Source organism: Callithrix jacchus, chromosome 14 (genome assembly GCF_049354715.1).
Source record: "Callithrix jacchus isolate 240 chromosome 14, calJac240_pri, whole genome shotgun sequence".
NCBI classification, from domain to species: domain Eukaryota; kingdom Metazoa; phylum Chordata; class Mammalia; order Primates; family Cebidae; genus Callithrix; species Callithrix jacchus.
In genome coordinates, this window is record NC_133515.1 from 23,875,844 (window position 1) to 23,892,967 (window position 17,124).

The window sequence follows — 17,124 nt, forward strand, 5'->3', positions numbered from 1 at the left end:
TCCAAATAATTTCTGCAGATGCTCCACCCTTGAGCGGTGGAACATAACTTCCCACATCTTAAGTGTGGGCTGATCATATGAAAAGAGGGAAAAAGAATGACTTTAGAGTAGAGAACCTTGACTTGTCTAGCCCCACCACCACTCCCTCTCCTCAGACCTTGATCCTGTCTCTGCAATCCTCAGAGAACAGAGGTCATCTACTGGGACACCCTCGACTTTCTTGCACCTGCTTGAAAATTCTTCTGTATCTCCTCCTCTCTTTAGACTTTCTGTCCTCCTGTCTGTGAGGAAAAAATACTTGCTTTGGTTTCAGAGTCATTCTCCACCTACGTTTAATATCACACCCTATGTGCTCCCTGTGACGTTCCCTTCAGTTAACTTCCTCTCCCTAGCAGCACCAGTCTCTCCCTCTCACTTCCTCTTTCCCATCTGGGCTCAGATGTGCTCCTGTTGCTACAGTGCCAGGCGCAGGCTATGATCCCACACAGACCTGGGTTCAGATCTCACGTCTGCCTCTTACCAACCAGGGGATGTTGGGAAATAACCACACCACACAGAAGTCTATGGAGTGTCAGGCCAGTATAAGGGACTTTACATACAATGATACCAAGCTCACAGAATCCCGTCAGCATCCTCAGGAGATAAGGATGTTGTGTTTAGTTCAAAGAAGAGGAAGCTGGGCCCTGGAGAGGTTAAGTAATTTGTACAAGTTCATATAGATAAGTGGGGCCGAGGTGGAGCCAGGGGAAGCTGGATTGTTTCACACTGAAGCCCACACTCTATCCTCCACTGTCTCCTAGATGTTCAGCCCCTTTTCTATAGAATATCAGTATTACTAGCTCCTTGTAAAGCTCCTATGAAAATTAAAGAAACTGATGTGCACAGAGTGATTAGCATAATGTCTGGCATTCAAACGGATGATGTCCATAGGATTACCAACCATGCATTCCATCTTGAAATTCCTTCCTCCTGGCTTCTACGAAGCTATGATCTCCTAGTCCTCCTGCTTCTCTGACCCACCTCTTGCATTCCCCATAATCCTCTTGGGCTCATCTTTTAAGTTTAAGCTTTGTCCAGAGTCCCTCATAGCTCCCCATTCCTGCACAATATCACCTACTTCCCCAACTTCAGTCAGTGCCTCTCAGAGCCTCCACCCTTCCTGATTCCTTGGCAAACTCATGCCTCCTTTCCTAAACCTGTTCCTACTCTACATTCTCCATGTTTAACCAAGATGCTCATGAGCCATGATAAATCTCATTGCTTCCTTCCTTAGAAACCTCCAGTAGCCCCCTATTGCCAGCAGAATAAACTGCAGAATCTTTAGCAAAGCAACCAAATCTCTTCATTAGCTGATCCAAACCACCTTCCCAGCTGCTTCCAACTGCGCCAATCTATCGGACAGTTGCTATCATGCCTCTCCTCCCTAGGTCTCTTTTCTCAGCTTAACACCCACACATACTCCAGCAATTCCTAGCCTGGCATTATGTCAAAACCCTCAACTGGGGCCAGGTGTGGTGGCTCATGCCTATAATCCCAGCACTTTGGGAGGCCAAGGCAGGTGAATCATGAGGTCAGGAGATCAAGACCAGCCTGACCAACAAGGTGAAACGTGTCTCTACTAGAAACCTATGATGGCATGTGCCTGTAATCCCGGCTACTCAGGAGGCTGAGGCAGGAGAATCATTTGAATCTGGGAGGTGGAGGTTGCAGTGACTGAGACCATGCCACTGCATTCCAGCCTGGGTGACAGAGCAAGATTCTGTCTGGAAAACAAAAACAAAAACCTTTGACTGTCTTGGAGATCATCTCCAGACTGGCTTCATTTGCCTGGGTGTCTCTTTAAAAATGAAGCCCAGAAGCAGACAGTACTTTAGGTGCCGAATAGAACTATGCCCTCCAGTGTTCTGAAAATTATACTTCTAAGAATGCAGCCTATCCTTAATTCTAGCTTCAGCATTGTAGCTGAGTCATCCTTGGCTGATCACGAGCTTCCGTGTGCTCCCAGGGTGCTGACATCAGCACAGAATCATTTCAGGTCTACGCTCTGCTTTTCCAATAGGACTGAAAACCCCTCAAAGGAAGGAATTTCGTGTTCCATCCTATAAGGCTTACATGCCTTTAGTCCAGCTGGAGTGAATAAACCAAAGGATTTGTAAGGTCATATGTAAAAGTGGGGTCATGTCACATTTAACGTCAATCTCCCCCATCCCTTGTCTTTTTTTAAATTCCACTTTAAAATGGAGCATAGGAAAAGAGTGTACTTTTTTTTTTTTTTTTTGAGACGGAGTCTTGCTCTGTCACCCAGGCTGGAGTACAGTGGTGTGATCTTGGCTCACTGCAACCTCCACCTCGCAGGTTCAAGCTATTCTCTTGCCTCAGCCTCCCGAGTAGCTGGGACTACAAGCACGTGCCACCACACCTGGCTAATTTTTGTGTATTTTTAGTAGAGACGTGGTTTCGCCATGTTGTTCAGGCTGGTCTTGAACTCCTGACCTCAGGTGATCCACCCCCACCATTGACCTCGGTGGAATCAGTACTTTAAAAAAAAAGAAAAGTGAAGAGTATGGATTGAAACAAAGCTGGATGAGATGGAAAATGGAAGAAAGGGAACACGTCGCAGTGAGCCAGCCCTTTGCGCCTTACACCATGAGCTACTTATTCAAGCATGAAAACTGGGACATCATTCTCACAACACTAATTAGACAAGGAAATGAGATATGCAAATATTTTTTAAAAAGTTGATTCTCTAATACTCTTGCCAGATAAAAGTTAATGAAGAAAACACAACCCAACAGGCTGACTCTGGAGCTGATGCCCATCACCCTAATTATCTGACCTAAGATGTCCCTGAAAGAAAAATCAAGCATGAGACAGACACAAGCTGCCCCATGACCCCTGGAGACAGATCAAATCCTTGGAATCTCTCATAGACCAGTTGGCCCAAAGGTCAGAGGAAGCACAGTTGCCCAAGCAAGAAGCAAAGAAGTTTCCAGAAATTGAAGATGCCGCACTTTGAGGCTCCAACATGTCCAGCACCCCTTCTCCAGTGCAGCCTCCAAATGAAGGGTCATTCACAAGAAGGGTTCTGTGGTACCCTCAAGTCATTCAATCATCCTTGAGTCATTCCTCAAGTCATCCTAGTGGGACACAGATGGGCACAACACTGCACTGTCCACATGAGGTGATGCCTGCCTCACCAAGCTGCCTCCCCTCATGGAGCCTCTGTTTTCTCAGCTGTGAAACTAAAATCCTGGCAGAGCTGCTGTGAGCACTGAAAGAGAACACGCACATGGAACCTCAAGAGCCTGGCCTATGGGAGACCATCAGCACATGGCAGCTCCCTTCTCTCCTCCTGGACCACATTAGATCAAAGATGCTTGTGACAGACTGGGTGCAGGGCTGAATTCAGTTCACAGACAGCTACTGAGGGTCTTCTGTGTACCTCGCACTGTGTGAAGTTCCTGCCCTCTCGTAGCTAAGGAAGAAGTAGGCAGACTATAAATACTTGGGGCTGGAATAAGCCAGGCACTAAGAAAAGCCCCAAAGGCAGGAGGCTTTCCCAGGGAAGCAAAATCCATGCCCAGGTAACCGGTGAGCAAGAAAGGAAGACAGGGACAGTCACGGGCAGAGGGGCCAGTCTGTGCTGAGCCCAGAGGTGACCAGAGTGGCCTGTTTGAGGAGCTGCAACTGGGTCTGTATTGCTGGAGTATAAGATTCATTAAAAATCCCCTAAACTCAGTTCCTCTACACTTTAGGCCAGGACTGCTCTCTGAAGCTTTAATCCTATTACACGGCTGTCTTTAGAGAACAGGAGACCATCCCCAGTCCTGTGTATTATCTACCCAGAATAGCACTCCAGCCACACTGACAATGTCATCAGACCCAGGAGACTCAGCCATGAGCAATCTGCAAGGGTGAGCCAAGGAGCAAGTAAGCACTACAGGAAATAAAAACAAAATAGTCACTGCCCAGACACACACTGCCTGAACTGAAAATATGCTGGGTGGGCAAGTCCCAAAGATCTCCATATACACATTACAAACAGAAAATACTTGTTTTTCTTTTCCTAAAGATTCAATTCAGGATTCCAGGTCCCTTAATATATTTAAATATTACCAGATGACCCATACCCAATCTCCACAGGGCTGTGATCTGGACTGACATATTCTTCACCAAATAAGCCTTCTTTTTACCACTCTATTTATTCATCCATCTCTCTATCCATCCATCCATCCATCCATTTATTCATTCATCCATCCATGCATCCATCTACCTATCCATTCATCCATCCATTCATTTATCCTTACATCTATCCATGTATCCATCATTCATCCATCTACCCATCCATTCATTGACCCATCTATCCATCCATTCATTCATCTGTCCATCCATGTATCCATTTATTCATCTATCTATCCATTTATTCATCCATCAACCTACCCATCCATTCATCTACCCACTCATCTATCCATTCACCATCTATTCATCTACACATCCATCCTTCCATCCATCAATTATTCAATCTATTCATCCACTCATCCATCTATACATGCATTTTTCCATCCATTCATCTACTCACCCATCATCCATCCATCCATCCATTCACTGAATGCTTACTAAGTACCAGGCCCTGTTCTATATTCAGAGGTAACCAAGAATCCAGGTTCTATCCTTTTGAAGTGGACATTCCCACTGACCAGCTTCAGAGGTTAGGAATCCCAGGCAAGCCTTTCTTACCCTTGAGTCTGATGAGTGGCAAATAAATATAGTTCCACAGAAGCCCTTGGGGATCCCACTCAGGGTCAACCTTGCAGGCAGAGAGAATGCCTGCTCCTCAGTTTACCTCCTTCTGCTCCAGCCTCTCCAAATTCAGATCAAGCCTGACCCAGAGAGAATTCCCTATAATGTAGGCAAGATTTTACTCACTCTAAACCATGTAATAATCTAGAAAAGCCACATATCTTCACAGAAGCAGGGGACTGTGCTTCTTACTGGGGACATGGAAGCACATACATTTTAAATATGAAAAACATCCCCTCCTTCTAAGATCCCTGTATTGAAGTTTTCAAGGCACCTCATTTGGATTTTGTACAAATTGAGAAATAAACTAATGAGCATCAGATAGAGGCCAAATTAATAAAATACAAATTAATAAAGGAGAATATGAAATAGATTTCATACAACAGACAAAATAATCAAGAAGCTGGAAGATATTACTACTATAATGACTGATACAGTTTGACTGTGTTTCCACCCAAATCTCATCTTGAGTTATAATAATTTCCACATGATGTGGGAGGGACCCACTGGAAGGTAATTGAATCATGAGGGCAGTTACCCTCAGATTTCTGTTCTTACTATAGTGAGTGAGTTCTTACAAGATCTGATGGTTTTATAAGGGGCTTTTATCCCTTTTTCTCAGCACTTCTTCTTGCTGCTGCCATGTGAAGAAGGACATGTTTGCTTCCCCTTCCACCATGATTGTAAGTTTTCTGAGGCTTCCTCAGCCCTGCAGAACTGTGAGTCAACTAAACCTTTCCTTTACAAATTATCCAGTCTCAGATATGTCTTTATTAGCAGCATGAGAACAGACTAATACAGTGATGAAGGCATATATTTCTTCTCCTAACAAAAAAAGCAAAGGCAATTAGAAATTCCAGGAGAAACAAAAAACTTTAAAAAGTTACAATAACTGCCTGTAATTCCAGCACTTTAGGAGGCTGAGGCAGGTGGATCACGAGGTCAAGAGATTGAGACCATCCTGGTCAACATGATGAAACCCTGTCTCTACTAAAAATACAAAAAATTAGCTGGGCATGGTGGCACGTGCCTGTAATCCCAGCTACTCGGGAGGCTGAGGAAGGAGAATTGCTTGAACCCAGGAGGCGGAGATTGCGGTGAGCCGAGATCGTGCCATTGCACTCCAGCCTGGGTAACAAGGGCGAAACTCCGTCTCAAAAAAAAAAAAAAAGTTACAATAACCAAAATATCAAGCAAACAAAACATGATATGATTCTGAGTAATCTATAGAGTACAAGAAAAGTGATTCCATTTGACCTTGATGCTAGGAATATTGTTGTTCAAATTATAAAGATATTTTGACATTAGATTTCTAGATAAGAAATATGATCCTCATACACTACATGGTTCTATAGTGAACCACACTTCATAGCCCTCGCCTAAATAACACACAAACTTATAACAATAACACAGAAAGTTATAACCCACAAATATTCTACTAAACCATCATTTTGCTTCTCTTCTTAGAGCCTGTAAGGGTTTTCTGGTGGCAAATTTAAATGGCCCGGTTCACTTTTTAAAATTTGTCTAAGGAATTATAAATTTTTTTGCTTACTAAATTTCATTATGGTAGGCAGAGGTATTCAAAATCATTTCATTAAACTAAGCTAAAAAAAATTCCACTGGACACACTTAAAAAACGTTCATTCTAAATGACCCTTTTCCCCATAAAAAGTCATCAGTGAAAAGGCTGACCAACCCATCTTCCCTCTCATTCTGCTCCCAGCACACAGTGCTCAGAACCACAGTGACACATAGCTGTGAGGCAAAGTCAACAGTAACACTAAAAATTAAGCCAGGCCTCAGGTCACAGTGGAGAAGGAGGCCTGGATTCTTGCCCAGCCACTAACTATTTAGCATCTACCAAACCCCAGTCTGAGTGAAGTGTTTACATTTTCAATGTGGACAACAAGTTTCTTAAATCTTTGGTTTGGTTTGGTTAACCAAGGCAAATACAACCATGCACAAAGGGTTCCAGGAATGCCAGTGAGCAGGGCTTATCCCAGGGACATCTGTCTTTAGGACTACAAAGCCACTCCAGCACTGGGTAAGGGCTGGACCCCAATGCTGGAATACCAGACTGTGAGGCCCAGAAAGCTCTGGGCAAACTGTTACATCTTCCTATATATTAAGTTTCTCAGCTGGAAATGGGAATCAGGACAGCACTCAACTCACAAGGTTGCTCTGGTGATGAAATGAACAATCATGTGTGAGGTGCTCAGGAAACGGTCCCTGAACAGGAAGCACTCCATACAAGTGAGTTTTTACTATGGCTTGAGCTGTTATTGCCTTTCTCTATGGGAATCCACTACAGAATGGAATAAAGCAATGGGGCAATGAGATGTGGAGTGAGTGAAAAGGACAATGACCTATGGAAGCACCTGTGCTACATGAACTATCAAGTTTCAGGTGGAAAAGCTCCTAGGGACAGCAGACCAGCCATCAGTCATCCATATCTGACCTGCCAGGTGGCATAGACCATGCTTTTTCCCAGAGGCAGACAACAGGGCTACCAGGGAGTAAAGCCTGTGAAGCTCCTCACAGCTGCAGCCTGGGCACCGCTCTACCTGCCATAGGTGAGCTGGCTGCTAGAGCCAAGGAAGGCAAGCCTCTCTCCCAAGCAGAACCCAGGCTGGGAGCACTAGGAAGCAGTCTACACTTGTGGCAGCATCACACTGTCCCTCACAGCTGCCACCGCCATAACCCATCATTTGAGGAAGCTGGGGTTTCCTACAATGCTTGTGTAGCCTCTGATAACTTACTTAAAGGGAGTTCTGTCCTTGAAATGTCACAGCCACAAGCATCTAACATTCATGGGCCACATCAAATGGGGAGAGATGCCCAAGGACTTTCCTCTCCTGTAACAGAAAAAAACTCCTTACCCCACAGACAGCTTTCTGGCTGCCCATCTGTGAATGTGACCCAGATACTCTACTAACTGGGGAAGGGCTGGATGTCAGCCCCTAGGTCTTTGTGCCAGTGACCCAGAGTTCTCGTTTGGAAAAGCTTCTATAAAGGACATACTGGACTCTGACCATGAAAACCCCACAACTCTCTCTCTATGGCATGTTACTCTCAGTACCCGCTGCCGCGTGTCTCCTGCCATTGTAACCACAGAGGCTCCTCATAGCATTGTAGCATTGCAGTTACCTAGATGCACCGTCAATCCCTGGGGGGGCATACACCTGCTCCACGTCATCTCTGTCACCTCTTGGCGCGATCCACAGTGCTGAGAGGAAGGCGTTCAACATGTGTTTACAGAATTGAAGCAAATTCAAAATGGAAATTCTTTTAAATATCCATTTCAGATACACATGTCCTGTGCTATGTACTATCTCTGGTTGTACTTCTCTAGCTCTTTGGTCTTTGAGGCAAGGGGCGTAGATGTATCTTTTAAGGAGAAATGTTTATGGATGGAGCTGGAGGCCATTATTATCCTCAGCAAACTAATGCAGAAGCAGAAAATCAAATACCGCATGTTAATCACCTATCGTGGGAGCTAAATAATGAGAACTCATGGACACAAAGAAGAAAGCAACAGACACTGGGGTCTGCCTGAGGCGGGAGGGCGAGGAGCAGAAAAGATAACTACTGGGTGCTGGCTTAATACCTGGGTGATGAAACAATCTGTGCAACAAACCACCGTAACAAACCTTCTCATGTACTCCTGAACCTAAGATAAAAGTTTACAGAAAGGACAAATGTTTACATTTCAGCTGTTAAATATGTAAACAATTGCTATAGAAAACAAACATTATTTAACCATTCTCTACCCACCCAAAATGCTGCAAACATTTTTAAAGATGTTTATGAGTCAAATTATATCCTGAAGAGTGGTCAAGATAACTCTACATCCTATTCACAATCTTGGTCTTGAGCCCAACAATTACTCAGCTCATGCATCCTTCTTCTTATGTTGACACTTTTTAAAAATCAACACTGATGCCTGATGAGAAGCTAAATAAACTGATGACAATAGCAAAAACCTCCCCACTTCTTACAGACAAAAGTAAACACAAAGGAAACAGAATCTGCAGGTCATTATTGGTATTTGGTGACCTCTGGTGGTCAAGTCCAGGAAGTTTCCACATGAGGAAACTATTTCACAGATTGCCTCTGAGGATCATTCAGGCTAAAGCCTTCATCCCACAGGACTTCTGCAGCAAGGAAGCAGCTCCTGCTTCCCTCCTCCCCACATCTGTGTGCGCAAAAGGATGAAAAACAAAACAAAAACAAAAAGGATAACATCAGCCTTAGCAGAACAGGAGGAGCAATGTGACCCTGCTTCTCAACACACACACAAGATGCCTGGAAAGGCATAAAACTGCAGTGGATGAGCTGCACTTTCAACTCCCCAACACCATGCTCCGTCTGAGCAGATGGCTGAGGCCACAGCACAAAAGTGTCAACAGAATGAGCCGGTCAGCTTTGCCTTATTAATATCAGGGAAACATATTCTGTGAACATCACACATTTTCAGGACATTACTTTAGAGAATGTCCTAAATAGCCTCCCCTTACATCACCCTCTGTCATGCCACACTTTCCGAGGAGGCAGAGGTCTCACTGTGCTCACATCAGAGGGTTTTCATTCCCACCAATCCCATTCAACTCAGTCCCCACACTGAGACCCTGTGCAAGACCTTACAGAGACGCTCCTTACTCTCCCCTTTGCTGCAGAAGGAAGGGCAGGCTCTGAGGATTGTGAATGCCTCTGGCCTTTCCTTGCACACTCCTGCATGGGGAGTTTCTGTGAAGTGTGGTGTCCATCAGGTAGGTGACTGGTTTTCTCTAGGCCATTCCATAACTCCCTGATATGGTTTGGCTGTGTTTCCACCCAAATCTTTTCTTGAATTATACTTACCATAATCCCCACGTGTCATGGGAGGGACCTGGTGGAGATAACTGAATCATGGGGGTGGTTTCCCCCATCTTGTTCCTGTGATAGTGAATGAGTCCCACGAAGTCTGATTGTTTTAGCTCGGCACTTCTCCTTGCTACTGCCACATGAAGAAGAATGTGTTTGCTTCCCCTTCTGCCCTGACAGTAAGTTTCCTAAGGCCTCCCCAGCCATGCTGAACTTTGAATCAATTAAACAACTTTTCTTTATAAATTAACCAGTCTCAGGTATGTCTTTATTAGCAGTGTGAGAATAGACTAACACACTCCCATTAACTACTAAATTATACATGAGCTGATCACTCTTATGTTCAGAATATTTTTAGTGGGATGGGTGGGATAAATGGATTATTGGGATAAATGACAAAGGATGGGTGAATGACAGATGGGTGGATGATGGATGAATGGAGAGATGATGAATGATAGATGATGAATAGATGATGGATGGATGATGGATGAGGGAATGGCTGGGTGGTTGGTGAATGGGTGGATAGGTGGATGGACACAGAGAGACAGGTGGATGAACAGGTGGGTAGATGGGTGGGCAATAGATAGAAGGAAGAATAGAAGAGTAAAAAGATTTCCATGACATGTAGGGCTCTACTAGGTCTTGCACTGAGACTAAATTAAAAAAAAAAACACAATCCCTACCCACTAAAGGTTGTGTTAGTAATGATACAAAATGAGATCAATTGATGACAAGAATAGATGGACACAAAGTGACTCCAGAAGAAAATCAGAGCAGGTGACCTCCAAGCAAAGGAAACAGACTAACGCCTGGTCATGTTATGGCAGTGGCTACAAACATTGAGATTATTAATGTGAGGAGGCTGAGTAACCTTCTGCTCAGGAGGAAGTGTCATGCACCTGGTTTGTGGCCATTAGGACAGATACAATGTCATTCTCTGACACCTGCTGATCTGCTCCAGCTCCAGTCAGTAGCTGAAGCACACAGGCAGAGTGGTGGAGAGGTGGATGACCAGGAGCTGGACACCCCAGTGAGGATTATCGATACTGGGACCTCTCTGGCATTGTATCAGAGCTTGGGTGAAGGGGCGACCCCGAGCAAGACCCCATAGCAGTGGCAGCATGCAGCCTGCTGTGCCTACTGAACACAGCACAGGCCCACAGAGCCACACCACCACTCCCTGTGTGGTGAGAAGGGCCCATGCTGGCCACTGACCAACCCCTGCTGGCTCTCAAGGCGACTTGGATGCCCTCAACCTCCTCTTCATTGCTGGAATCGTCCATGAACCCTTGCAGTCAGAAGGTCACAAAAAGGTTACTCAAGGACACAGTATCCCATTTCAAACCCCCATCAACAGCAGGAGCGACTTTCCCATGCCTTGCTGGACCCATCACTCACACCCAACAACGCACCCTGTAGGAAAAGATTGCATGTCTATCGCTGGGTCTGAGAAGCCCCTGAAGCCAGTTTTTTTCCCTTTGCTCTCCCTGCAGCTCCTGGGGATGGAAAGAGCTACCCCAACTCACATGTGGGTCCCTGTACAACTTGAAGATGGTCGTTCAGGCTCTCAGGACTGGCTGCGTGTGTCTGCCACCCAGCACCCACATGCCTGAAAAGACAGCCCAGAACGCTGGCTGCACTCAGTGTGCGGCTCTGCAGCTCAGCCGCTGCCTGTGACTCCGCAGCCCCAGCCCTGAGCACACTCCCAGACCACCAGGGCCACATTGCCAAGTGTAGGTGAGCATGACCCCAGTGCCTGCTTACTGTACAGTGCATGAGCAAGGAAACATGAAGCACATACCATGAGGATCAGTGTCTGGGACAGAGAGGAAGAAAGAAAGGAGACTCCCGGTTCTGGACAGAAGGGCCACATGGAGTTAGATCAGAGGCAGCAACATCCTCCTTCCCACCAACATGGACTGGCAGGGGGGTTGGGAATGTGGGAGCACAAGAACCAACACATACTGAGGGCTTCCCTCTGCTAAGAGCTATGCCAGGGCAGGGGCTTTGGATGTGAATCCTGATTCAGACCTCGTTCACTCTTTCACTATTTGCTGTGTCGACTATGGGCCCAGCCCTGTGTGTGAAGCTAAACACACAGCAGTGGATGAGGCTGGCAGGGCCCTGGCTGCGTGGAGCTTTTAGGCTAGTGAAGGAGTCAGAACCCACCTACTACACATGAGTTGTTACACACATGAGTTGTAATAAATGCTATAAGCAGGGAGTCCAGTGCCTTGGGAACAGGTGACAGAAGAACCACATACAGACAGGCCTTTCCGAAGAAAGGAGAGTCATACAAGCTCTGAAATGTACATGAAAAATGGGGGGCCTCCTTAGCAGGATGGCAGCACGTGTAAGCCCCCTCCCACAGTGGCACAGGGGAGAGACGGCAATGAGGCCAGAGGGACAGAGGACAATGGAGAGAGGGGGTGCTGTGAGGGTCACAAAGGATCCTGGATACAGGAACAGAACTTGGGCCTTGATCCTGGGGGCCCAGAGGGTGACAAGGGGACTGAGACAGTGCCGGTGTTTCACAACCATATCCACATGTTCTGTGCAGGGGTCTTAAGGATCAGAGCCCACAGCAGCAGTGTCACCTGGGAACATGGAAATGCAGATTCTTCACCCCATCCCAGAGCTGCGGAATCACACGTAATGGGGATGGGACCCAGCTACTGTGCAGCACCCAATTTACAAGATGAGCTTGTCTTAGCTAAAATATTTACCTCTGTGCAAAATCAACCCCAGAGAGTGGGCTAGACCTCATTTACATTTCTCACTCTCTCAGGTGCCCCAGCTTCCTCCTCCTCCTGAAAAGGCTTCCCAGCCTCCCAGCACAGGCTGCAGGGGTCTCCCAAGCCCCCACTCCCAGCCCTCCCAAACACGTTCACTCCCTTTTCCTCCTGTTCTTGCTAATCATTTAATTTGTCCTGGTATTTCTGACACAAATTAGATGATGGTCAATATGTCAAAGCTTTAAGAGAAAACTCAAAAGTTCTGAGGAATGTCATGAAAATGAAAGATAACCATGAAAAATATGACATTTGGGCAAAGTTTAAAATGACCAGGCATGCTCAGCCTTGAGTGAATGTCACTGTGGGGAGCCACAGTGACAGTTTTCTAATACACAAGGAATGCACGTAGGAGAAAGGGATCCGTTTTTCCACTCTTCAGCAAGAGCAGAAGGAGAAAGACCATCTTAGGTTTCAGCCGGGAAAACATATGTCATGAGTTTGATCCAAAGGAGAGGAAGAGCTGCCAAGAGGGCCGGTGAGATCATCCTCGCCAGAGATGCTGGAGATGAGATCACAGCAGCCCAGGTCGCTGTCCGGCAGTGTGCCTGGACCACGCAGAGTCTCAACCTTGCTGGGCTCCGTGCAGGGTCTTCCCACTGACTGACAATCCCATCGCCTGGCAAGGTCTGAATGGGCAGGGCAGGTGCTGATTCCAGGTTACTATGGTTTGCTTCAGACACCTGGGAATTCAAAGGATGCTATGCACCTCTGCAAAACATTGCATATTGCCTTGTTATCTGGAGGCCAGGATACCAGGCATTTTTTTCACGGGAAAGCCCATGTCTTCCCTTCCTTTAGCCAATTCCTGTCTTCCCAGTAACAGCAATGGTGGCAGCAGCAGGAGCACCAACAACAGCAACAACCATCACACGAATAACAGCCACGAGCTATGGAGCATTGCTCTGTGCCAGCACTGCACACACATTCTTCACTCATGCCTCACCACCATCCTAAGACCCATTTCACAGACGAAGAAACTGGGGCCTAGAGAGCACTATGGCCTGTCCACAGCCCCACTGCTGGTCATGGCCAGGATGAGACTTGAGCCCAAAGCTTTCCTGCCCGTAATGATGATCATGCCTCAGTGTTGCCAGGAATGAAATCTGCACGTCAGACAACCAGTAAAAGGAACTGATGCAATGTGGCCCCCAAGACTCTCCTGGGCCTGGCAGGGGCTGGCCTGTGATGATGTTCAGCAGAATGGAGAACAGGAACCTTTTCAAACTCACCATTCTGGCTCCTCTCCCTGAGACATCACCCCACCCACTCCCAGATCTGGTGACATTTCAAACCAAGGCCCTCCCAGAAGGCCCTCACCCCTGCCTGGTCTGGTCTGCACCACCCCATGCCTTGCCCCACACAACCCCACCTTGGACCTCAATGACCCTGCAGGGCTGCTGATGGCATGGATGTCCTTCATGCATCATCACCCCCTCCAAAATGAGCAAGAGCACAGGGTTTTCTAGCAGCCTCCCTGGCCATTGACCATCACGTTTTTGATATGCAGCCAGCACTCTCCTCAGAGGGCCCCTCAGACAGGACGGTCTACAGGCTACTGCAATTAGAGGGGATATTGTGCAGAGACTGCTATCATGGCTTCAGCTAAGCCTGCATCCGATGTTTAACCAATCTTCCCTTTCATGCAATTCTAGGCTTGCCTGGCTTTCCTACTTTGGCCTCTCTCTGGAGTCCTGAGGATGGCTGAAATGGCTTCTACTGAAGACCTGAGGAACCAGTTTTCCTCAGCACTCTGATGCTGCCTGTGCTGGTACCATCACCACAAGGCTCTCTGGGGTCTCACTCAATATCAGACAGTTCAGCCAAGGGACCTGGGCCCCTCCTGACATGGGGCTTCAGACCTGAACACCCACCCAGCTTCACTTAAAGAGCCACCACAAAACAAACACAGGAACTGGAATGCACGGGCAGGCATGAGGTCAGGCCCGAGTGCACATGTTGATGGCCACAGCTGTGGCCCCTTGCAGGAAACACCACTGTAAGGGGAAGCCTGGGTCAGGGCAGGCCGTCTGTGAAGCGTGGCCGACCTCAAAGTGAGTAAAGAAAGATTTTCCTGCTCTTCTGATGACTGTGGGCTGATGTCAGGCCTAAAGTCAGGTGAATGAAATTTATTCCTTCTTGATGGAAAAGCTGGACTCCTGTCCCAGATGTATATTCCTGGGGAGTCTTAATTTTTCTTCCAGCTTCACCAAGCTCAGTGCAGCTTTCTTAAAGCAGGCTTTTCCTTCATGCAGAGACAGAGAAGGCCCAGAGGACAAAGTAGCCTGGGGCGCTGGGGAGGAGAAGGGGGCCCTTCCAGAGCTTTGCTCTCCAGGTGCCTCTGTCCAAACCAATATATGGGAGAGTCAGGGCGGGGGAGGCAGAGATGGCTCCTGGAGGTCTGGCCTCATTGCCTCCAGACTGTGATGGAGAACGTTACACCCTGTACAGACACAAGAGGATCAACACTCCAAGGTGAACTCAGCCAAGACATGCCAACCTTTGCCCACATGGGCCAGCCCTTAGCTGCTTCTCCAGCAGATGTATTTGCTCTGAACATCTCGTTCTCCCTGGTCATCTCTCCTGCACAACGCCTGTGCTCCACCCCCATGATTAGCAGCACACATCTGGGATCCAGATGGGTGGGACCCCCTCTTAAGAAGGGCATAGAAATATTCCCCATGGATGGACACCTGGCATTCCTCAGCATCTAACCGGGAACCCTGGCCATCTTATACCAATCATGGATCGAGAAGCTCAGCTCCTGAAATTGTTACTCATCCCTGAGCCAAGAGAGAATTAACAGTAGATAAATTCAAATCAGAGTCAGCTACCTTCATGACACCCATAGCTTGGAAAGCCACAGCTAATCTCGAAGGGGTCAGTGCTGCCAGCATGGCATTGAATCTTGCACTCTTGTTCCTAACAGGAGAATGGTACTGGCCATCCGGAGCCATGGAACCAAACCTGTGGAAAAGAGAGGTGGGGTTTCACAAAAAGGCAGGACATAGCACCACTAGAAAAGAAGTCAGGTGGCTTCCATGTGCACACAGGGAAGCGCTAGGATTTCCCCATCCTGGAACTTCCCCCTTGAGACAGAAAGCAGATAAGAACAGGGGGAGTCCCCTCCAAGAGATGCTGAGAAAGGCTTGACTCATGGGAGGTAGTGGTTTCCTGAGACATTAAACCCACACCAGAGCCTGACTGTGCAGACCGCACACTGACCCACTTTTTAAAAACTGAGATGTAATTCACATACCATAAATTTTTTCCCTTCAAAGTGTACAATTCAATGGATTTCCTTATAGCCACAAAATTGTACAACCATCACCATGATCCTATTCCAAATCAATTTATCACCCCAAAAAGAAACCCCACCCTACTAGCAGTCTCTCCTCATACTCCCTTCTCTCTAGCCCTTGGCAACCATTAATCTACTTTCTCTCTCTACAGTGCCTGTTCTGGGAAAAAATTCACATATCAGATGTGGTCTTGATGTCTGGTTTCTTTCACTTGGCATAATGTTTTCAGGGTTCGTCTATATCATAGCATGTGTCAGTACTTCAATTCTTTTCATGGTTAAATAACATTCCATTGCATGGATATGTTATGTTTTCTTTCCTGTTTCCTCAGTTGGATATTTGGATTACTTTCCCCTTCTTGCTATTGTGAATAATTATGCTATGGACATTTGTGTATAAGTTTTTGTGTGGATATGTATTTACAAATCTCTTGTAGACATTGTTTTCACACATACCTAGGAATAGAATTGCTGGGTCATAAAATGATAACTTTACACTTTTGAGGAATGGCCAAACTGTTTTCCTAGTTGGTGCCACCATTTTGCAGCCCCACCAGCAATGTATAACGAACAGTCCTAGTTTCTCCATCCTCCCCAGTACTTGTTATCGTGTGTCCCTTTATTTTTTTTATTTTTTACTTTTTATTTATTTATTTTTTGAGATGGAGTTTCACTCTCATTACCCAGGCTGGAGTGCAATGGTGCGATCTCGGCTCACCACGACCTCCGCCTCCAGGGTTCAGGCAATTCTCCTGTCTCAGCCTCCTGGGTAGCTGGGATTAGAGGCACGCACCACCATGCCCAGCTAATTTTTTGTATTTTTAGTAGAGACGGGGTTTCACCATGTTGACCAGGAAGGTCTTGATCTCTTGACCTCGTGATCCACCCACCTCGGCCTCCCAAAGTGCTGGGATTACAGGTGTGAGCCACCTCACCTGGCCTGTCTGTCACTTTAATAAAAGACATTGGCCTGATGTGATGGCTCACGTCTGTAATCCTAGCACTTTGGGAGGCTGATGCGGGTGGATCACCTGAAGTCAGGAGTTCAAGACCAGCCTGGCCAACATGGAGAAACCCCATCTCTACTAAAATTACAAAAATTAGCCAGGCATGTCCCAGCCACTGCACTCTAGCCTGGGAAACAGAGCAAGACACCATCTCAAAAAAAAAAAAGGCATCTTGGTAGGTGCAGAGTGGCATTTGTGGTGGTTTTGATTTGTATCTTCCTAATGGCAGTGATGTTGAGCATCTTTTCAAATGCTTAGCAGTCATTTGTAAATCTTTAGAGAAATGTCTATTCAGATTTTTACTCATTTTAAAATTGAGTTATTTGCCTTTTTAATTCTTGAGCTATAATAGTTCTTT

General features: G+C 46.5%; 1 protein-coding gene across 1 annotated transcript in view; it reads right to left on the bottom strand.

Moving 5' to 3' along the window:
* ACOXL (acyl-CoA oxidase like) overlaps window positions 1-17,124 on the bottom strand; it is a 389,909-nt gene that overhangs the window by 329,925 nt on the left and 42,860 nt on the right. The window contains 1 exon segment of the mRNA XM_078348358.1: window positions 15,293-15,425. Coding sequence (XP_078204484.1) covers window positions 15,293-15,425 — 133 coding nt within the window.